This window comes from Tasmannia lanceolata, unplaced genomic scaffold, assembly GCF_043159265.1.
Source record: "Tasmannia lanceolata isolate RefF3 unplaced genomic scaffold, GAP_Taslan_0.1 ptg000018l, whole genome shotgun sequence".
Lineage (NCBI taxonomy): Eukaryota > Viridiplantae > Streptophyta > Magnoliopsida > Canellales > Winteraceae > Tasmannia > Tasmannia lanceolata.
The window spans coordinates 65,074,594-65,098,278 of NW_027518695.1; the positions used below are offsets into that span (position 1 = coordinate 65,074,594).

At 38.1% G+C, this 23,685-nt stretch overlaps 1 protein-coding gene across 1 annotated transcript in view; it reads left to right on the forward strand.

Moving 5' to 3' along the window:
- Positions 1 to 9,167, forward strand: part of LOC143851808 (signal peptidase I) — a 39,740-nt gene extending 30,573 nt beyond the window's left edge. Inside the window, exon 3 of the mRNA XM_077361296.1 lies at positions 8,139 to 9,167. Within this exon, the coding sequence (XP_077217411.1) occupies positions 8,139 to 8,885 (747 nt within the window). The 3' untranslated portion in view covers positions 8,886 to 9,167. The remainder of the gene's footprint in view (positions 1 to 8,138) is intronic.
- The last annotated feature ends 14,518 nt before the right edge of the window (positions 9,168 to 23,685 follow it).

Consider the following 23,685-nt stretch of genomic DNA (forward strand, 5'->3'; position numbering starts at 1 on the left):
GACTTGAACATCTTCCAAGGATTATGTCTCCACTGTATGTACAAGCTCGTTTGATTCATTGTGCATGTTGATCCGCAAGTCATGTGTTGAGTTGTATTGTGCTAGATGTGTTAACTTTGGTTTAACATTTGAGTTTCTGTCTAAGGCACAATACTACAAAGCAACACATTAGTCCATAAAGACTAATCAATTTGGGTTTGCTAGCATTAAAACAACAAGGAAAAGGTGATTAGTTGTACCCATGGGGAACCTTGGGCTAACAGTAGACTATACCAATATTTGTTACATACTTATATTTATGTGAATTACATGTGAAATGTGGTGTATGTATTATCTGTTACGTGAGAGAGAGGAAAAGGACAATAGTGAGTTGGGAAGACTCAACCTCACTTATTTATTTATATAAAGAGAAAAATATAGATATGACCAATATGCCCTTAAGCATATACATACACTAACACTCCCCCTCAAGCTGGAATGTATATGCCAAACATTCCTAGCTTGCTACAAATATCACCCAGTTTGGATTTGTTCAATGGCTTGGTCAACATATCCGCTAATTGGTCTGCCGATCTAGTGAATACTGTGCATATCTCTCTTTTTTGAATCCTATGCTGGATGTAATAGCAATCAACTTCGATATGTTTAGTTCTCTCATGAAAGACTGGATTTGTTGCAATGTGAATCGTAACCTTGTTGTCACATTATAACTGAGAAGGAGATGATGGGGAAAAATCAATCTCTGATAAGAGAGAGCGTAACCAAATAAACTCTCCACTTGTGTGGGCCATAGCTCTATATTCCGCCTCTGTACTAGAATTGGAGTTAACATATTGTTTCTTACTTTGCCATGACATAAGGTTACTTCCCACAAATGTGCAATATCTTGTGGTAGATCCCCTGTCACCTGGAGATCCTGCCCAATCTGCATCTATGTACCCTTCTATCTTCTGATGTCCATGTTTCTTGATGAACAACCCTCTACGTGGAGCACCTTTCATGTACCGAAGAATCTGAAGAGCTGCTGCCCAGTATGAAGTACGAGGTGAACTCTTATGTTGGCCGACAACACCAACAGCAAAGGAGATATTTGGGTGTGTGACTGTAAGGTAGATAAGTTTACCAACCAGCCTCCTCTATCTGCCTGGGTCATCTAATAAGTCTCCCTCTTCAAGTAGTAACCTCGCATTTGGGTCCATGGGAACTGAAGCAGGTTTCACTCTAAGATAACCTGTCTCCTCAAGTAAGTCTAAGACATATTTCCTCTATGAGAGGGAAACTCCCTTAGTACAATGTGCAACTTCAATGCCCAAGAAGTATCTAAGACGACCCAAATCTTTGGTGGAGAACTCATTTTGCAAGAAGGTCTTCAATTTCTGGATCCCCACTGAATCACTGCCAATGATGATAATGTCATCAACATAGACTATCAAGAGTACACAACCAACTGCAGATTGACAGCTGAAGACAGAATGATCAACTGCACATTGCTTCATGCCAAAGCGCATGATAGCATCACTAAACCTTCCAAACCACGCTCTATGAGACTGCTTGAGACTGTAAATGGGTTTCTTTAATCGACATACGGAGGAGGACATCTCCCCCTGAGTAACCTACCCAGGAGGTGGCTCCATGTACACCTCCTTCGTCCTTCGTGAGCTCACCATGAAGAAATGCATTTTTGACATCCAGCTGATGTAGAGGCCAGCCATGATTTACAGCAAGAGATGGGAGAACATGGAAATATGGAATCTTTGCAACTGGAGAAAAGGTCTCACCATAGTCCACACCAAAGGTCTGAGAATACCGGGGAGGGGTATGCACGGGTGGAGGTGGCGGTTGGAGGTACGTACGGGTTGGGGGTTCGTGGGGGGAAAATAGGGGGGCTTGCCGTGGGGGGGTTACGGTAGATGGGTTACAGGACGGTAAATGGATGTGGCTTTGGGTGGAGGTTGGAGGAGATGGAGAAGATGGAGGCTGGCGATTGTCCCTAGGGATTGGAAACCCTAGGGCTCTGATACCGTGTTATGTGAGAGAGAGGAAAAGGAGAATAGTGAGTTGGGAAGACTCCCCCTCACTTATGTATTTATATAAAGAGAGAAATACACATATGACCAATATGCCCTTAGGCATACACATACACTAACATAATGTATAAATATTTAATTAAATGAATTAATGTGAAATGTAGTATGTAATGAGTTATCATATATGTGCAACAAAGCATATCACTAGCTTTTCAATGTTAAACCATTATGAGTGGCCTTTTTTGGTTATGTGATGGTTTTTGGGTGTATTTGTGCTGTTTCTAGCACTTTCTGCAGTTTTATCTCAGATGTCCATTATTTGCATTTGCTTCCATACATTTCCTTAATTTTTTAAGATTTTTGCCAAAATTTCCATTTGGACATGTTTCTATTTCCATCACAACCAAAACACATACTGAAATTGAAACTGGAAACCTTAATAGGCATGAGGCACTATACCGATCTGTAGAAAGGCCACTCTCGATTTCTCTTCATCAAAACCTCTCTAACTAAGATAAATCCTGATGTGGGACGAACAGAGAAAACACTAGGTATTGTAGCTCTGATACCAACCTGATGTAGGATGGAAAGGGAAGACAATAATTGTGCAGAGTTAACACAATAAATTCTATGCCATGATGGATTATGGCAGATCTGGGTATAGGAAAATGATCAGTGTAGGGTTCTTGGATGGGTGCAATGTTCAAAGGGGTAGGGAAGTTGGTCGGCTGGAGTGAGATATGGGAATGGTTTCTTTACGCAGAAAAATCTCAGATCAAGGTTGGTAATGGAAAGGTTTCAGGAACTGGAAATTAAAGTGTGAAGAGTAAAGAATAAAGAGAAAGAAGCAGAAAGAAAAAAGGAAAATAACATGAAGTGAAGAAGAGAAGGGAAGAACCTGGAAATCTAACCACTCCAGGTTCCTAGAGTAAACATTGGGCATAGCATCATACTTCAAGCAAAGGCATCACGCCCAAGCAAACAAGTAGTCTTCATTCACTATTCATATTAATAAAGGGCCACAGGCCTTACATATGTAAAGATAAAAGCATACCCCACGAAATTGTATGTGGGAGCTAGTAGACTTCTACATTTACCTCAACTTTAAAGCAAAACCTCTTATAAGTTGCCACTTGGATTAGGCTAAACGTGGACTAAATTATGGACTCTTATTGGACTAAAATATGGACTCTTACCATGATATTACAAGGACTCTTAAAGCTAAACAGTACTAGGACTCCTTTTGTTGCAATGTGGGCCATCTTGGTCACTTAGTGACACGATTTCATGTGATGTCATGTTGGCCCTTGTGGTCACCTAATAGCACAAGTGAAATAGCAATACAATGATTGAATTGCCCTTCCAACTTAAAATTTTTGTAATAAAGGTGTGAGGCCCATTTTAAAATACCTCTAACTTAAGGAACTTAGTGGTTAAGGTGGGAAATGACTCTGTTACCCCCCTATAACTCAAAAGGACCCCTTTAATGCCAGGGATGGTCCCCATCATTCTCCCATGGTTGAAAGAACTCGACAACACATAATAATAGTCATAGGAGTCGTGAGTGACTTGGTGGAAGTGATCCGCGTGCGAGTAGAGAATGGTTGTCCTTCCCATTGATCAAGTTATTTTCATTAGACAAGGAACTTTTGGCAGCCAATCTTTTTTGGGAGATTTAATTTTGTCATCGAACACATTCCGATGTAATCTTGGTGCTTTGGAACTAGTGGTAGACAAGTAGTTAACTCATCTGTCTTTGTAGCATCATCGGCTTCATGCTTGTTGTTCTCGACCTTTAGTAGAGATTCACTAGTGGTCCTTCATTTCGAATCTACAAGTAGTTTTATTGGCTATTGGTTAGGTTAACTCTGACAATGCCTTGAGTGATGGATGGGTCTTATCTTGAGCTGGCTCTAGTAAACCAAAGTCACCGTTTAATAGTTATTTGGCTTCAGTCTCTCCCGTGAAAGAAAAGTTTCATGTTTTATCATCTTTAATGCTATCTTGCAGTAGAGGGAAGTCCTTTACTAATAATGCTGTTTGGAATAGGAGAAATATCGATATTAGTACTGGGGTCAGTGTTGATCCCTTTGGGGTGTGATGCATTGCTGTCGGTGTGCTTAGTTGCTACAGTTGTTCTCTGGCTATTTTCATGTCTCCACTTAAGAGAACGTGGGATTTAAGCAACATCTCATATTGAAATCGATGCTTACTGCATGTATGGCATATCAAATTCTATTACTGTTGTCATAAAACAAAAAAGGAAAAAGGAGTCAGAGTCTGACCTTCACAAATGTCATCTAATTATTTGTACTCATTGATTCCAATGTTTTCATCAATACCTTTACTTTTACGGCACTTCCTAAGTTCAGTTAGATTATGATTAGACCTACAAAACTCGATATAAATGTCGGTGTTATTTTTATGATATTTTTTTCATAGAATTGGGGAAGTTAGTGGAACAGCTTTGATGATGAACCTGATTTAGTGGTGCTCCTTGTTTGTTTTCCTTAGTACTAAGAACATCAAATTTACTTCTGTGTCTTGTCATCCTAGGCAGTAGGCAGGGGGTGCTTTTATTGATAAGATGTATGAAAAAAGTGCGCAATATAGCAAATAGTTGCACAATTCTTCTACATAGTTGGGCAATCCTGCTTTGAATCTCGCTGTTCCTAGATTTTGATCCTAATGTTATTTATTTGTAGTGTTTGTTGCTGCTCCCATTCGCCTTCCCTGCATATTTTACTGACTGAGATGAAACATAGCATTATGGTAGGTGTCACAGGGCAACTCACCAAAAATCAAAATTTCTTCGATAAGGGGGCTGTCCGTGATGGCCTAGCATTACACTAGTCAGCCACTCAAGTTTGCACACACAATACAACACAAGAGACTTTTTTAACGTGATTCGGCCAAACAATGCCTACTCCACTGGCAACTCGATTGCCATCCTCTTTCTCAAACTCTTAGGGCAAAAGTCATTACAAAGGAACTCACAACAGTTGCCTAACTGTTGCCTATCTGTTGCCTATCAACAGCATACCTGTTAGGGCTGCAACAGGGTCGGGTTTTTCAAAACCCTAGCCCAACCCCGGATCCCATTATATAGGCCCTGACCCGCCCTGACCCTGGGTCAGGGCCGGAAAACCTCTACAGGGCTCAGCGCGGCCCTGGTCCGCCCTGATTGGCCTTGATTGGGTTGGGCTGGGCCGGGCTGGCCCTGATTGACCCTAGTGCAAATACTTGTTAAGAGTGCCAAAAATAAAGCAAGCACTTATCATTTTTTTTTACTGTTATATAGAACAGATGGTTAAATAAACCGAGAAAGGGAACACGCACATATCATATAGAACAAAATGATCAATAAACCGAGAAAGGGAACAAAATAAGACAATATGAATTCAACAACATGACGGGCAACAGAGACAAATAATAATAATAATCTAAAGAAATATCAATCCAAGATAATAGAAAACATTAGCAAAAGAAATATGCACAGATGGTTAAATTCTATAATAGAAAACTTAGGGTCGGGTCGGGTCGGGCCGACCCGACGTATTAACCCTTAACCCGATTCGACCCTAAGTCAGGGCCTAAAAAATGAACCCTGACCCGCCCTCAGGGTTGGAAAATCCAACCCAGACCCTGTTCGGGCTCAAGGCGGGTCAGGGCTGACAGGGCCAAACTTGCACCCCTAATACCTGTTGTCTATCAACAACCTATCTTCCTTTCTGTTGCCTATCTGTTGCCCATTAACAGACTTGGTCATTTTGCACATAAACGCCCATTACATACAAATTGCACAATCTGTGTGCCTAAGCACTTACAAATGACAAGCCACCATGTGGCATAACAGTTGCCTAACCACCCAGCCATGATTGCCTTTGGAAGTCTTCACAATGTGCAAGTACATGCCAATGCCTCGCTGCCATGTGTGCAAGAACGCCCACCAGTTGCCTTTGCTTTGCCCTCCTTGTGCCCAAACTTTTGAACACGACCAAGCTATGCCTTGGTTTGAATCATAACCGTTTACAACCGTTGCTTCCATGTGCCAACACACCTAGGCGCTTGCCAATTGTCACATGCACACTGGTGCCCTGGTTTTGCCTATCTGTTGCCCACCAGTCAGTGCCCACCAACCAGTGCACACTATGCAACGCCCACTGGCCAATGCCCATTGGCCAGTGCCCGCAAACCAGTGCTAACCATCCAGTGCCCAATGATCCAGTGCCCAATGATCCAGTGCCCACGAATCCAGTGTCCACCAATCCAATGCCCAACTAGTCCAATGCCCAACCAGTCCAGTGCCCAACTAGTCCAGTGCCCAACCAGTCCATAGCCCACTGATCCAGTGCCCAACTAGTCCAGTGCCCAACTAGTCCATACTTGAGTTAGGTTAGGTTCCCACTAATGCTTGCCCGTGCAAGCTATGCATAGCCCACACCTATGCTCTAGGCCATACCAAAGTCTTGGTCCCATGGCCTTCTTCCCACCTCGATGTTCCAAGTGCACATTGGCAAGGGTGCAAGGTGCCACCACAAGTCAATCTGTGTGCCAACATTTTAAGGGGGTGACAGTAGGCAAGGCAATATTCATCGCGAGGTTTGCTTGTTGAGTTGGGTTGGGTTGTGGTGGTTGTTGGGGGGGTGGGTGGGGGGGTGCGTGGGTGCGCACTTGATTTTCCTTACAGAGGGAGTTACAACTCTGGGATTGGCAATTTTAAGAGCAGATAATGCTTATTTTCACTGCTCCTTTGCGTTTCTCCCTTAGAGGCTTCTTTTATTGATTCTGACTAACTTGCAGGATTTTAAATTTTGGCCGAGATACCGAAATTTTGGATTTCGGCTGGGGCTGAAAGTACAAAGATTCGGTGTCGGCCCAGATTTCGGCCAAAATTTTGGAAATTTTGGCCAAATTAAAATTTTCAATATTTTTTTTACATCGAAAAAAATTTCAGAAAATGCCGAACTTTGCTTCTTTTTTTTTTTTTTTGTTTTTTTACCAAATTTCGGTCTTCAGCTTCGGTTGTGGCTGAAACCGACACCGAAACCGAAATTTCAATCTGTGGTAACTTGCTTTTATTTTGTGCACAGTTTCTCTCCTTCAATTCATGCTTTGGTGGTCTGTGGTTAAAACATAGCCATCACATAACTCCTTTCTCAAACTTACTGTTCCCTCCAACAGGCACCTCTTGTTTGATCATCTATGACCTTACGCCATGTATATTATACTTGAGTCTGCTGTGGTTGTGTTTATGATATTTATACGCTTCTGCATTGTATCAATTATTGTTTTTTATTTTTTGAATGGTAACGTAATGATATTATTAAAGGCCAAAGAATAATACACAAATATAGGCATCGGGAAACGCATACACAATCACAGTAGAGCCCAACCAAAACCCACATATTCAGCCCTCTCTAATTTCTGCTATAAAAAAGGCTAACTTCCACGGGCCAGGAGCTTTATTTGGAGCCCAACTGATAACATTTGAAGAGCCGCCCACAATGATTAAAGGAGTACTCACCGCTTGTGCGTTGCATCTTCTCAGCCCCCACAGTAATGTCCTTAATAAAAGTTACAGTGGCAGTGAATAAAAATCAAACAAATGAACAGATAATGTGTATGAAATCTGTTGAAATTCTGTCTCCCAACTCCCTAGTATACGTACCCATCTCTAGTACAGGATAATCGAATACGTATACATTCACATCTTTTAATTGTAGCACTCCCATCTGTTGTAAATATTGGTTGGTGATAGCTTTTCGGAAATAAATAGCAACTAAAACCATATAATAGTATATTATTACAATTTTTTTCCTTATGAAGATTTCTTTTAAAGTCTGAATTTTATGATTGCTTACCTTATTGAACGGAAGGAAATTGGCACCATCCTTACATAAGCATATATAAAGAGTTAATAACTGGCTTTGTTGCTCGTTGAATTGATTCTTTTAATCCTTTTCTTTTGTTTAAATTTACTTGTTGGGTGTTTTGCTCTATTATTTGCCTTTATTTGTGTTTCTTGACACTGAAACTTAAATTTCTAAGAGTAATGGTTACCTGCTTTGCACTCTTATTTATTGTCCAATTCCTTGACCTTGCATGCAGCTGAACACTACACATACAGGACTAAGAAGGTTGCTCGTTGGTGAAGGCATTACAGTCGAAGTAGAAGGTGCGCAAGGAGTCACCCTTGTTCACCCATCCAACTTTGGGTTACCAGTCAATAGAAGCTCAGTGGTCAATGAGGCCAGGAACCATTTTTACCCTTTTGGATACTCCTTGTGCATGCCATTACTTACCATACAAATCTCGGGTTCGGCATCATTAGTTGCATACAGGACTCATAATCCCAATTCCTATATTAAAAGTACCTTCCTATCTCAGGATACAGTTGAGTTATTGCCTGATAAGTGTTACAGTAATCATTTCAACAAAAACCCGTCATGCCCAATTCACTCCCTAAGTTCGAGGTTGGCTCTATTGGAAAAACTTCTTAGGAGCTTTTTAGGGGACAGAATTTTTCAGAACCAGACGTTGGGATTCTTGAAATCCAAAATTACAGCATCGACCTTAGTTCGATTCCATCTGAAACTTGAAAGAGATGTGAGTCCCAATGATAAAATTCTAGATACATTAGCGGCATGGAGAACAAAGCCCACGGTGGAACGGGTTTTGTTTGAGATAGTGGCTAGGGTGGAATCAGAGAGGCTGAAGCCTCTTGTGGTGAAAAAGATGAAACCCTTTGTCTCATCAGATTCAGTTGCGTGGAGTAATCTAATGTCCAATGTTTCCTTTACAAAGTTCAGTTCACTTGTTCCGCAGGAGGCCCTAACATTGGATGTGAAGTGGTAGAGAAAATGGTATCATATATTTGAGAATGTTTTACAGGGGAGATGTAAAATGCAGTTATTTCTTTACCTGTTTGTATTCTATCTTTGAAAATATAAAGAAGAGAAGGCTTAGAAGGGGAGCTGTTCTCTTTTCTATGGTCTTGTAAAAGAACACTCCTTTCATGGAGAAGTAACCAATTGAAGTTGTTGTAAATGAGTTTTCAGTATTTTACAATCCGTATGTTAGAATGATGTATGCAGTCACTTGCAAAGTTTCAATATTCAATTTCTCTTTCTTCTTTAACATCTCTCTCCATGTCTTGGACAGCTAAACAAATATTAGAGGAAGTTGCATTGGTGCCATCTCGACCATACTTGGCCACAGATTTGGTGATCCTGACCGTCGATCTGGTTGCTGGGTCCCATAATCTATATGTCACAGCTCCAAAATCACTGCAATAGGATGAATCTAACCTTTTTTAAACCTTTGATTTGTATGATGTTAAGTGGGCCCTCATCCTCAGAGTGAACAGCTACAAGTTTTGTGCTGCTCTCAATCTAATCATCTTCTCATGTGTTTTGTTTCCTGTGTTTTCTACTTAACTGAACAGAGGGGATTTAACTATAGAAAAACTAATAGATCTTGTTTTTCCATGTGGGGGTGGTGTATGTTAGGACTACATTAAGAAATTAATATTTATTTCTGTTAAGGCTATGAATATACATAGGGAAGTGATATATTCCCTCCCTTCTTCCCAGAGCCACCACTCTTTAGTGTATTTAGGACTACTCTTTTTACACTACAGGGGGTGGCTTAGTAAAGAAAAGGGGGCGAGTTTGTCAATTCCCTAATGCTTAATAGAGTATAGTCAAGTTTTAGTGGAAAATGATAAGAACAAAGATAATCATCCATGGAGTATCAGTTATCTCTGGACGTTATTGTGGACATCTTCTTGGATCTTAATCCCTCCATTTCTCATCAGTGTAATCGATTCATTAGTAATGAAGCTTGTTTATGTAGATGTAATCAATCTTATAATAACTTAGTGGATCTGCCCTCAATCGCTAGAGGAACATTTCGTTGCCTGTTTGGATTGCAAGAGAAACATTTCTGATGGAAAATAAATTCTTGGAAAATTTGTTCTTTTCATGATTTAGAGGGAAATGATATGATTGTGGTTAACTTGAGTGATATCATCATAAATAAAAGCTGTCTCTAATTAAAAATTGAACAGGGTTGGCTATAGCTATCTTTTTGTGTATAAAAATTGTAAGAAATTTCAGAAATATTTTTCCTTCACAAACTTTTTCTAAATATTCCAGCAATCCAAACAGAGCCGGCCCGGTTCTGGAAAAGTTTGGAAAGGAAAAATATTTCTTAAATTTTCTACTTTTGTTACACAACTTATTCAACTTTTACATAGATGGACCGTCAATTTATAATAGAATAACTATGTGGAGACTGAGAGGGGAACCGAACAAATATCATTCTGCTCTAAATCACGGAAAGGAAAAAAATTCTAAGAAAAAACTTTCCATCAAATTTTTTTTTCTTGCAATCCAAGGCCTTAAAGTCCCGTTTGGATGGCAAGAAAAACATTTCTGAAGGAAAATGTTTCCATGGGAATTTTTTTTTTCTTTCCACGATAGAGAGGAGAATGATATGATCATGGTTAATTTAGTGGGGCAGTTTTTATCATAAACTAAGATCGCTCGGAGTAAAATTTGAATAGGGTCGGCTCAAGTTATCTTTTGGTTCACACGTCCCAACAAAGAACTCGTGCTTTGCATATCATTTTTTGCTTTCTCCATAGGGACATAAAAAAATACGGTGGCCTCTTAATGTAAGGACCGGTTTGGATTGCAAGAAAAACATTTCTGACAAGGTTTTTAGCATAGTGCTCTGATGGATATCCCCCCCTCTTTTAACAGATATCATTAGGATATATGAAGGGGTGGAGGAGCCACCGTTAACTCCAAACGAAAGTAGCATCTTGTTGAACTTCACATTCATAGTAGAAAACATCTCGTGCATCGCCTTGATCATTCTCTCTTGTCCCATAACAAGAGAACACACCTTTGCTTCCAACCTTCCGATTGTTGGATCATCCATGCCTCGCTCTGATACCACTTTGTTACAAATGTGGTTCGGCTCGTAATGAAGTTGATCTTCCAAGAGGGAAGATCGGCCTCTTGATCCACTTGGAGGGAAGGATCCGTCCTCCTTATGCTCAACGACCAATTTCTGGGTAATTCTTTCATTCATCCTCCAAAAAGAGTGCTTACGTGTTATTTATAAATAGAATACCCACTCACCTCTTTCTCTAAAACTCCTAGCCAAGCTGAAATCCCAATAGGCAACACAAGAGGAGGTGAATTAGGTAATTAAAAATTTATCTTAATTAAACGTAATATTAAAACTAATTTTATCAATTTAGTAATATAGATCTACTCTTGTTTAACTAAGCATTAACATAAATGAAGGGTTTAGATATTACCAATCATCACATAAAGAGGGACGAAGAAGATAGGAGGGGACGCGATCATGTATAGTGGTTCGGTCACAACCAGAGCTACTCTACTACCCAAGTACTTGGTATTTCCTTGGGATTTTCTTTCACTATTTGAGATTCCGCACTCCGAATCTCCTGGTTTTACAACTTAACTTCTTCAAGGGACAAACCCCCTTTATACAAACCGCCTCCGAGGAACAATACCTCTTTGCATAACCGCCTCCAAGGTGATTGCTCCTCTTCGCAAGGTGCCTCGAAGAAGATGAACCCTTTTTGCAAACCGCGTCAAAGGGAACCGCTCCTCTTCGTGAGTATAATAAAAATAAAGAAAGTTTAAACTCTCTCAAGCCTCTAGATAGGCAAATAATACAATCAAACTCAGTACAAACTCTCTCTCAAAGATAAACAATAAAATCCTAAATCCAACACTTTGAATGTGATCAAATCAACGCACAAGTGTTTGGTGAGAGGCTTGAAAACCCAAAATGATAAAACAATTGGTTAATGGGTGTTAGGCTATTTTAGAATGTTTTCATCAAGTTAAAATGGAGCTAGGATCTCCTTTTTATAGCCTTTGCAAGGATATAGCCGTTGGAGGGCAAAATTGTAAAAACTGGGTCATTTTGAAAACAGTACACGAAGCTCCAATGGATCTATTTCCGCGTGGTCGTGGTCGACCGAGGGTGGGGCGGTCGCCCATGGGCCATGCGCTGGTCAGATTTTAGAAACGAATTTCAAGCTATCTCGGGTGACCGGGGTGTCGCGGTCGACCGGGTCAGTCGCCCGCCGAATGGCTTCTAACCAATTTTCTATTTCACCTCGATAGGGGGCCGGTCGACCGGGGTGGTAAGGTCGATCGACCGCCGATTGCAAAAATTGTGTTTTCTAGTTAATTTTCAGGGTTTCGTTTGCAATCCTTTTAGGTTCTCTGTTGGACATTAAAAACATTAATTTGGGGGTCCAAGAGAGTGTGAATTGATAGAGAAAACATCAAGAGTGTTAGAGATACAACTTATAATCGAATTTTTCATCTCTTGAGTCTTCTCTAGAACATGATCTCCAATGAGCTCCGTTTGATGCTCGACTTGGTTGAGATCTTCAAATCTTCACTCCATCTGTAGGATCTTCCATCAAATGACATTTTGAGCTTGCTCCCATTAAGATTGAGTTGCTTCATGTAGTATCCACATGGATCTCCAAGTCATGCATTCTGTTGTGTCATGTACTGTGCTAATCTTTTTCTGTTGCAACACAACACTCAAGGCAACTTATTAGTCAGTTAAATCTAATCAATTTGTGTTTGTTAATTATCAAAACATGGGTAAAAGTATGAGGAGCCCTTAGGAGAACCCTTGGGCTTACACAAGCTAATCTAGATAACCCTAATCTCTAAGACTCTTATCCATAGCAACAACTAGAGAGATAAATCCACAAAATATAAAATAATTTATTCTACCTAAGTGGGCCCATCTTACCACGTAACACATTTTCATAAATTAAAGGTCACTCGAAGTAAAAATCAAATAGGATTGGATCATCAGGCTATCTTTTTTAGTGCAAAAAAGTAGGAAATTTAAGAAATACTTTTCCTTTCCAAACTTTTTGATAAAATTCCTACAATCCAAAAAGGTGCCTAATGCCCTGTTTGGGTTCTAAGATTTTTTTGGGAAAAAATTGGAAAGGGAAATTTTCCCTACTTTTTTTTTGCACATGAAAAAGATAATTTTTCCTCTTCAAATTTTATTTAGAGTGGTTTCCAATTTATGATGATATCCTTCTAAATTAACCAAAATTATATCATTTCCCTCTAACTCGTGGAAAATAAAATTTTCCAAAGAAAAAATTAACATAAAAATGTTTTCCTTGCAATCCAAAGAAGGCCGAAGCTCATTCAACTAAAAATATAAAATTCTTAAAAAATGCTAGAAATAAATTTTAACTCATTATGACGAAATCAGGTTTCCTAGGTTTACATAGGCTCTGTTTAGATTGCAAGAAAAACATTTCTAATGGATAATTCTCTCAATATTTTTTACTTTACACAATTTAGAGGGAAGCAATATGATTATGGTTAATTTAGATGGATATCATCACAAATTGAAGGTCCTTCTGCATCAAGCAACCATTTGGCCGCTTGAGTGTACTCGGGATGCTATCGGCTATATAAATTTCGATTTAGTGCACCGTCTCCTACTTATTAGGGATTCGAATTTTGCGTAACTTTCTTAGTACCATTTAGGAGGCTTTTATTAGCATGGAAAACAATATTGAAAAGTTCCTACTTACTAGGACTTTTTAATGAGGCATTAAATGGGCGGTTTTTCTAGGTGAGACCCACTAGCATGTAGGATTTCTCCACGTAAGTGCACATACAAAATTATAGTGGAGCCCACATTGTTGTATGATCTGAACCATTCATTTATATGGCCCCGACTTAAATGGGTCATTCTAGGGCTGTTCGTTCGGTTATAAGTGAACCGAACAGACCGGAATTTGATAACTGAAATAATTTCAGTTATCAAATTTCAAAAATCGAAACCGAAACCGATTAAAAATTCGGTTAACCGAATAGTGGGAGAAAAAGAGGAAGAAAGCAAAATCTCGGTTTGGATCGGAGTGCTAGGATCATCCCATCGAAATGATTTTTTGAGCACTACCTATTTAAGTTGTGATCAATCAAATGGACGGTTTTGATCACCCTACGGAGTGCTCATATAGAACTTTTTTTGGGAAAAAATGGTTTTTATCCAAAATTTCGGTTATTCGGTTAATCGATTTTATTTTTGAGATAACCAAATACGAACCAGAATAATTGAATTTCCAGAAAAACTAAACCGAAACCGAACCGAAAAGGAAAAAAACAGAACCAAACAGATCAAACCAATTCGGTTCGTGATGCAGTCCAAGAATTTGGACGCTCTTCGTGGCGCAGCAGCGGATGCAAGATTGATAAAATAAAGGAAAAAAGGGCCCCTTCGAACACCGTCGTAGGGAATATAATACTTCGATTATCGTCGAAGGGATGTGATTTACTTCGATCCTGTCCAAATAGCGTAATCTTGGGCTCTTTAGATAGGCAATCGGAAAACCTTTCTAAAAACACCTAAATCATGCCAAAAGAACAAGAATGCCCCAAAAAATTACAGCAAATAAAATAACAAAAATACAAATTAAAAGATAAGAAAATTGTTCTACGCCAACGAACCGAACTATTCTTGGTATTTTTGTCCGTATCATACTCCCTTGGTTAAAAAAAACCTGTCATCGAGTTTTAAAGTGTTGAAATACAATAATCAATTGAAACTGTTGAACATCAAATCTTTCTTCATAATCCCGAAGAGGAAAATATAATCTATCTTGAACTTGAACTGGCTTGAATTCATAAATATTCACCGTAGCTTTCGACACAACATCCAATAAAAATGGATCACTATAATTTGATGAAGAAATTGATAAAATATTTTTCCGTTCGCCATCTCTCCAATCTCCCATAGTTTATCTAATTTACTATCAGATCTAATTTCTTCTGTTTCTTCATCCTTAATTTCAAGCAGCACAACAATCATCGCTTTAAGTGATTCGGCGATCACTTCGTCACCGTCAAAAGATAATGACTCATGATCTGAACTTTTGGCCACAATCAAATATCCATCTTCTGAATATTAATCATAAATTGACGGTGAGTCCCAATTTATGATTTTTTCCTCCAAGTAATAATAAAATGATTTTAAGTGTGGTGTTACCTCCCAATCTTGGCATTCGACAACTCTTCTTTGAAGTGATCGAAGATAATCTGTAGCCATCACGAATCCACTCAAACTTCGCCACCAAACTTTTTCTTCAACCCAAGGAAGGAGTCAACTTTGATACCAACTGATGCAGTCCAAGAATCTGGATGCTCTTCGTGGCGCAGCAGCGGATGCAAGATTGATAAAATAAATGAAAAAAGGGGCCCTTCGAACACCGCCGTAGGGAATATAATACTTCGATCACCGTCGAAGGGGATGTGATTTACTTCGACCGTCGAAGTCGAGTTTCTCAGAGCGAAACTAGAAAATACTCCTGCAGGTAGGGGTGGCCAACCGGTTCGGTTCTCGGTCCTTGGTTACTTTTTTTTTGGTTCTTGGTTCCCGGGTCCATGAACCGTAAGAACCGAACCGAACCGTAGTACATAGTAGGACCGAACCGAACCGGACCGAACATAATCGGTCCGGTCCGGTTCTCCGGTTCTAATGGCTAATTACTAATTACTAATTGTAATTTATAGAAACTTTTAATTAAAGTTATAATATAAGTTACTTTCATATTATAAGAATAGTATTAACTATTACTTATTAATATTATAAGTAATTTATATTAATAAGTATATGTATAATAGAGATATTAAAAATATTATATATATATATATATATATATATATATATATATATATTCAAAAGTTCGGTTCTTCGGTTCCAGAACCGAACCAAGAACATTAGACCCGGAACCGAACCGAATAAGTTCGGTTCTTCATCAATGGAACCGAACCAGACCCAAAGTATTTTTAAACAGTTCGGTTCCGGTTCGGTTCTTCGGGTCTGGTTCGGTTCTGGCCACCCCTACCTGCAGGTGCTAATCCAAGCGACCAAAAGTTCTCAAAAGAACTCAAATGCCTAAAAGCAAATTTCATTCAATCATCAAAGTCCATTACATTACTTTCATAACATCTATGTATAATAAAAGAAACCTTAAAATCTAACTTAAGGCTTAAGCAACTATCGTAGCCATCCATCTAAAGTAACATAAATAAAACATAAAACTTGACCAAAACCTACATAAAATAGTAATCCCGTAATAGACACTTTCCATATCTTAAAACTGCCTATAACTGAGCCAAATCAAGTCCAAATAGCGTAATCTTGGGCTCTTTAGATAGGTAATCGAAAAACCTTTCTACAAACACCAAAATCAGCCAAAAGAACAAGATTTGATGCCCTAAAAAATTAGTGCAAATAAAATGACGAAAGTACAAATTAAACGATAAGAAAATTATTCCACGCCAACGAACCAAACTATTCTTGGTATTTTTGTCCGCATCATACTCCCCTGGTTAAAAAGAACTCGTCCTCGAGTTTTAAAGTGTTGAAAAACAATCATCAATTGAAACTGTCGAACATCAAATCTTTTTTCATAATCCTAAAGAGGAAAATATAATATATCTTGAACTTGAACCGGCTTGAATTCATAAATATTCACCGTAGCTTTCGGCACAACATCCAATAAAAATGGATCACTATAATTTGATGAAGAAATTGAAAAAAATATATTTCCGTTCCCCATCTCTCCAATCTCCCATAGTTCATCTAATATACTATCAGATCTAATTTCTTTTGTTTCATCATCCTTGATTTCAAGCAGCACAACAATCATCGCTTTAAGTGATTCGGCGATCACTTCGTCACCCGTCAAAAGATAATGACTCATGATCTGAACTTTTAGCCGTAATAAAATATCCATATTCTGAATATTAATCATAAATTGGCGGTGAGTCCCAATTTATGATTTTTTCCTCCAAGTAATAATAAAATGATTTTAAGTGTGGTGTTACCTCCCAATCTTGGCATTCGACAACTCTTCTTTGAAGTGATCGAAGATAATCTGTAGCCATCACGAATCCACTCAAACTTCGCCACCAAACTTTTTCTTCAACCCAAGGAAGGAGTCAACTTTGATACCAACTGATGCAGTCCAAGAATCTGGATGCTCTTCGTGGCGCAGCAGCGGATGCAAGATTGATAAAATAAATGAAAAAAGGGGCCCTTCGAACACCGCCGTAGGGAATATAATACTTCGATCACCGTCGAAGGGGATGTGATTTACTTCGACCGTCGAAGTCGAGTTTCTCAGAGCGAAACTAGAAAATACTCCTGCAGGTAGGGGTGGCCAACCGGTTCGGTTCTCGGTCCTTGGTTACTTTTTTTTTGGTTCTTGGTTCCCGGGTCCATGAACCGTAAGAACCGAACCGAACCGTAGTACATAGTAGGACCGAACCGAACCGGACCGAACATAATCGGTCCGGTCCGGTTCTCCGGTTCTAATGGCTAATTACTAATTACTAATTGTAATTTATAGAAACTTTTAATTAAAGTTATAATATAAGTTACTTTCATATTATAAGAATAGTATTAACTATTACTTATTAATATTATAAGTAATTTATATTAATAAGTATATGTATAATAGAGATATTAAAAATATTATATATATATATATATATATATATATATATATATATATTCAAAAGTTCGGTTCTTCGGTTCCAGAACCGAACCAAGAACATTAGACCCGGAACCGAACCGAATAAGTTCGGTTCTTCATCAATGGAACCGAACCAGACCCAAAGTATTTTTAAACAGTTCGGTTCCGGTTCGGTTCTTCGGGTCTGGTTCGGTTCTGGCCACCCCTACCTGCAGGTGCTAATCCAAGCGACCAAAAGTTCTCAAAAGAACTCAAATGCCTAAAAGCAAATTTCATTCAATCATCAAAGTCCATTACATTACTTTCATAACATCTATGTATAATAAAAGAAACCTTAAAATCTAACTTAAGGCTTAAGCAACTATCGTAGCCATCCATCTAAAGTAACATAAATAAAACATAAAACTTGACCAAAACCTACATAAAATAGTAATCCCGTAATAGACACTTTCCATATCTTAAAACTGCCTATAACTGAGCCAAATCAAGTCCAAATAGCGTAATCTTGGGCTCTTTAGATAGGTAATCGAAAAACCTTTCTACAAACACCAAAATCAGCCAAAAGAACAAGATTTGATGCCCTAAAAAATTAGTGCAAATAAAATGACGAAAGTACAAATTAAACGATAAGAAAATTATTCCACGCCAACGAACCAAACTATTCTTGGTATTTTTGTCCGCATCATACTCCCCTGGTTAAAAAGAACTCGTCCTCGAGTTTTAAAGTGTTGAAAAACAATCATCAATTGAAACTGTCGAACATCAAATCTTTTTTCATAATCCTAAAGAGGAAAATATAATATATCTTGAACTTGAACCGGCTTGAATTCATAAATATTCACCGTAGCTTTCGGCACAACATCCAATAAAAATGGATCACTATAATTTGATGAAGAAATTGAAAAAAATATATTTCCGTTCCCCATCTCTCCAATCTCCCATAGTTCATCTAATATACTATCAGATCTAATTTCTTTTGTTTCATCATCCTTGATTTCAAGCAGCACAACAATCATCGCTTTAAGTGATTCGGCGATCACTTCGTCACCCGTCAAAAGATAATGACTCATGATCTGAACTTTTAGCCGTAATAAAATATCCATATTCTGAATATTAATCATAAATTGGCGGTGAGTCCCAATTTATGATTTTTTCCTCCAAGTAATAATAAAATGATTTTAAGTGTGGTGTTACCTCCCAATCTTGGCATTCGACAACTCTTCTTTGAAGTGATCGAAGATAATCTGTAGCCATCACGAATCCACTCAAACTTCGCCACCAAACTTTTTCTTCAACCCAAGGAAGGAGTCAACTTTGATACCAACTGATGCAGTCCAAGAATCTGGATGCTCTTCGTGGCGCAGCAGCGGATGCAAGATTGATAAAATAAATGAAAAAAGGGGCCCTTCGAACACCGCCGTAGGGAATATAATACTTCGATCACCGTCGAAGGGGATGTGATTTACTTCGACCGTCGAAGTCGAGTTTCTCAGAGCGAAACTAGAAAATACTCCTGCAGGTAGGGGTGGCCAACCGGTTCGGTTCTCGGTCCTTGGTTACTTTTTTTTTGGTTCTTGGTTCCCGGGTCCATGAACCGTAAGAACCGAACCGAACCGTAGTACATAGTAGGACCGAACCGAACCGGACCGAACATAATCGGTCCGGTCCGGTTCTCCGGTTCTAATGGCTAATTACTAATTACTAATTGTAATTTATAGAAACTTTTAATTAAAGTTATAATATAAGTTACTTTCATATTATAAGAATAGTATTAACTATTACTTATTAATATTATAAGTAATTTATATTAATAAGTATATGTATAATAGAGATATTAAAAATATTATATATATATATATATATATATATATATATATATTCAAAAGTTCGGTTCTTCGGTTCCAGAACCGAACCAAGAACATTAGACCCGGAACCGAACCGAATAAGTTCGGTTCTTCATCAATGGAACCGAACCAGACCCAAAGTATTTTTAAACAGTTCGGTTCCGGTTCGGTTCTTCGGGTCTGGTTCGGTTCTGGCCACCCCTACCTGCAGGTGCTAATCCAAGCGACCAAAAGTTCTCAAAAGAACTCAAATGCCTAAAAGCAAATTTCATTCAATCATCAAAGTCCATTACATTACTTTCATAACATCTATGTATAATAAAAGAAACCTTAAAATCTAACTTAAGGCTTAAGCAACTATCGTAGCCATCCATCTAAAGTAACATAAATAAAACATAAAACTTGACCAAAACCTACATAAAATAGTAATCCCGTAATAGACACTTTCCATATCTTAAAACTGCCTATAACTGAGCCAAATCAAGTCCAAATAGCGTAATCTTGGGCTCTTTAGATAGGTAATCGAAAAACCTTTCTACAAACACCAAAATCAGCCAAAAGAACAAGATTTGATGCCCTAAAAAATTAGTGCAAATAAAATGACGAAAGTACAAATTAAACGATAAGAAAATTATTCCACGCCAACGAACCAAACTATTCTTGGTATTTTTGTCCGCATCATACTCCCCTGGTTAAAAAGAACTCGTCCTCGAGTTTTAAAGTGTTGAAAAACAATCATCAATTGAAACTGTCGAACATCAAATCTTTTTTCATAATCCTAAAGAGGAAAATATAATATATCTTGAACTTGAACCGGCTTGAATTCATAAATATTCACCGTAGCTTTCGGCACAACATCCAATAAAAATGGATCACTATAATTTGATGAAGAAATTGAAAAAAATATATTTCCGTTCCCCATCTCTCCAATCTCCCATAGTTCATCTAATATACTATCAGATCTAATTTCTTTTGTTTCATCATCCTTGATTTCAAGCAGCACAACAATCATCGCTTTAAGTGATTCGGCGATCACTTCGTCACCCGTCAAAAGATAATGACTCATGATCTGAACTTTTAGCCGTAATAAAATATCCATATTCTGAATATTAATCATAAATTGGCGGTGAGTCCCAATTTATGATTTTTTCCTCCAAGTAATAATAAAATGATTTTAAGTGTGGTGTTACCTCCCAATCTTGGCATTCGACAACTCTTCTTTGAAGTGATCGAAGATAATCTGTAGCCATCACGAATCCACTCAAACTTCGCCACCAAACTTTTTCTTCAACCCAAGGAAGGAGTCAACTTTGATACCAACTGATGCAGTCCAAGAATCTGGATGCTCTTCGTGGCGCAGCAGCGGATGCAAGATTGATAAAATAAATGAAAAAAGGGGCCCTTCGAACACCGCCGTAGGGAATATAATACTTCGATCACCGTCGAAGGGGATGTGATTTACTTCGACCGTCGAAGTCGAGTTTCTCAGAGCGAAACTAGAAAATACTCCTGCAGGTGCTAATCCAAGCGACCAAAAGTTCTCAAAAGAACTCAAAAGCCTAAAGGCAAATTTCATTCAATCATCAAACTCCATTACATTACTTTCATAACATCTATTTATAATAAAAGAAACCTTAAAATCTAACTTAAGGCTTAAGCAATTATCGTAGCCATCCATCTAAAGTAACATAAATAAAACCTAAAACTTGACCAAGACCTACCTAAAATAGTAATCCCGTAATAGACACTTTCCATATCCTAAAACTGCCTATAACTCAGCCAAATCAAGTTCAAATAGCGTAATCTTGAGCTCTTTAGATAGGTAATCGAAAAACCTTTCTTAAAAGACCAAAATCAGCCAAAAGAACAAGATTTGATGCTCTAAAAACTTAGTGCAAATAAAATGACGAAAGTACAAATTAAACGATAAGAAAATTATTCTATGCCAACGAACCAAACTATTCTTGGTATTTTTGTCCGCATCATACTCCCCTGGTTAAAAAGAACTCGTCCTCGAGTTTTAAAGTGTTGAAAAACAATCATCAATTGAAATTGTCGAACATCAAATCTTTCTTCATAACCCCGAAGAGGAAAATATAATCTATCCTGAACTTGAACTGGCTTGAATTCGTAAATATTCACCGTAGCTTTCGGCACAACATCCAATAAAAATGGATTATTATAATTTGACAAAGAAATTGATAAAACATTTTTTCGTTCGCCATCTCTCCAATCTCCCATAGTTCATCTAATATACTATTAGATCTAATTTCGCCATCTCTCCAATCTCCCATAGTTCATCTAATATACTATTAGATCTAATTTCTTTTGTTTCTTCATCCTTGATTTCAAGCAGCACAACAATCATCGCTTCAAGTGATTCGGCGATGACTTCGTCACCATCAAAAGATAATGACTCATGATCTGAACTTTTAGCCGTAATCAAATATCCATCTTTTGAATATTCCTCATAAATTGGTGGTGAGTCCCAATTTATGATTTCTTCCTCGAGGTAATAATAAAATGATTTTAAGTGTGGTGTTACCTCCCAATCTTGGCATTCGACAACTCTTCTTTGAAGTGATCGAAGATAATCTGTTCCCATCACGAATCCACGCAAACTTCGCTACCAAAATTTTTCTTCAACCCAAGGAAGGAGTCAGCTTTGATTCCAACTGATGCAGTCCAAGAATCTGGATGCTCTTTGTGGCGCAGCAGCGGATGCAAGATTGATAAAATAAATGAAAAAGGGCCCCTTCGAACATCGTCATCGGGAATATAATACTTCGATCACCGTCGAAGGGGATGTGATTTACTTCGATCCCGTCGAAGTCGAGTTTCTTAGAGCGAAACTAGAAAATACTCCTGCAGGTGCTAATCCAAGCAACCAAAAGTTCTCAAAAGAACTCAAAAGCCTAAAGGCAAATTTTATTCAATCACCAAAGTCCATTTCATTAGTTTCATAACATCTATTTATAATAAAAGAAACCCTAAAATCTAACTTAAGGCTTAAGCAACTATCGTAGCCGTCCATCTAAAATAACAAAAATAAAACCTAAAACTTGACCAAAACCTACCTAAAATAGTAATCCCATAATAGACACTGACCATATCCTAAAACTGCCTATAACTTAGCCAAATCAAGTCCAAATAGCGTAATCTTGGGCTCTTTAGATAGGCAATCGAAAAACCTTTCTAAAAACACCAAAATCATGCCAAAAGAACAAGAATTAATGCCCTAAAAAATTACTTTCAAATAAAGTGACGAAAATACAAATTAAAAGATAAGAAAATTGTTCCACGCCAACGAACCGAACTATTCTTGTTATTTTTGTCCGCATCAGTTCAGTTCAGTTATTCGGTTATAACCGAATAATGAACACCCTTAGGTCATTCCTAGAAAATCAACTCCATAGGCAACTCTATGGGTATGACTTTCAGGGAATGACCTCTTTACGTTAGGGCCATACAAATGAATGGTTCGGATCATCCAATAATATGGGCCACGGTAATTTAGATTGTGTACTTAACATCTATCTATAACCACTACAACATCTTGGGTCCCACCTTTGATTAATCTTGACCGTTAGTTTTATATGACCTATATAGAGTCAGCTTTTGCATGAGAGAACAACCACCTCGGATGAATTAAATGAATAAGACAAAATCTATTGACAAGTGAGCCTGTGGTTGTTCTTTGATGCGAAAGTTAGCCGCGAAATGCCTTTTTTTGCAAAATTTGCTAGTAAATACCATAAAAATGCATATTATTAGGTAGTATTCAGTAGTATTCTTTGATTGGTATATCTTTGGGCCGTCGATGAAGAGCCGATTACTTGGATAGTCCAGATTCATTAAAGAATATCCCATTACGGTCGAGACAATGAGTAAGTTTAAGTGGGATGTGACTTTGATGTATATGGACTGTTCGGATCATTCAATAATGTGGGCTCTATTGTAATCTTGTTTGTACACTTGTAAAAATGTTAGTGGTCCCAACTACAAAAATAGCCTATTTAATGCCTCAATAAAAAAGCCTAAATAGGAACTTTCCAAGGTTTTTTCCATGATATTAAAATCATCAGGAAGAAAGTTGACTAAAACTACGAAATTAGTATCCCTGAGAAGTAGGAGAGAGTGGACTCAATCCTACGAAATTTGTGTTCCTACTTTTTGACATGGAAAAGATAACGGAACCAACCAATTTTAATTACCAATTTTAATTGCC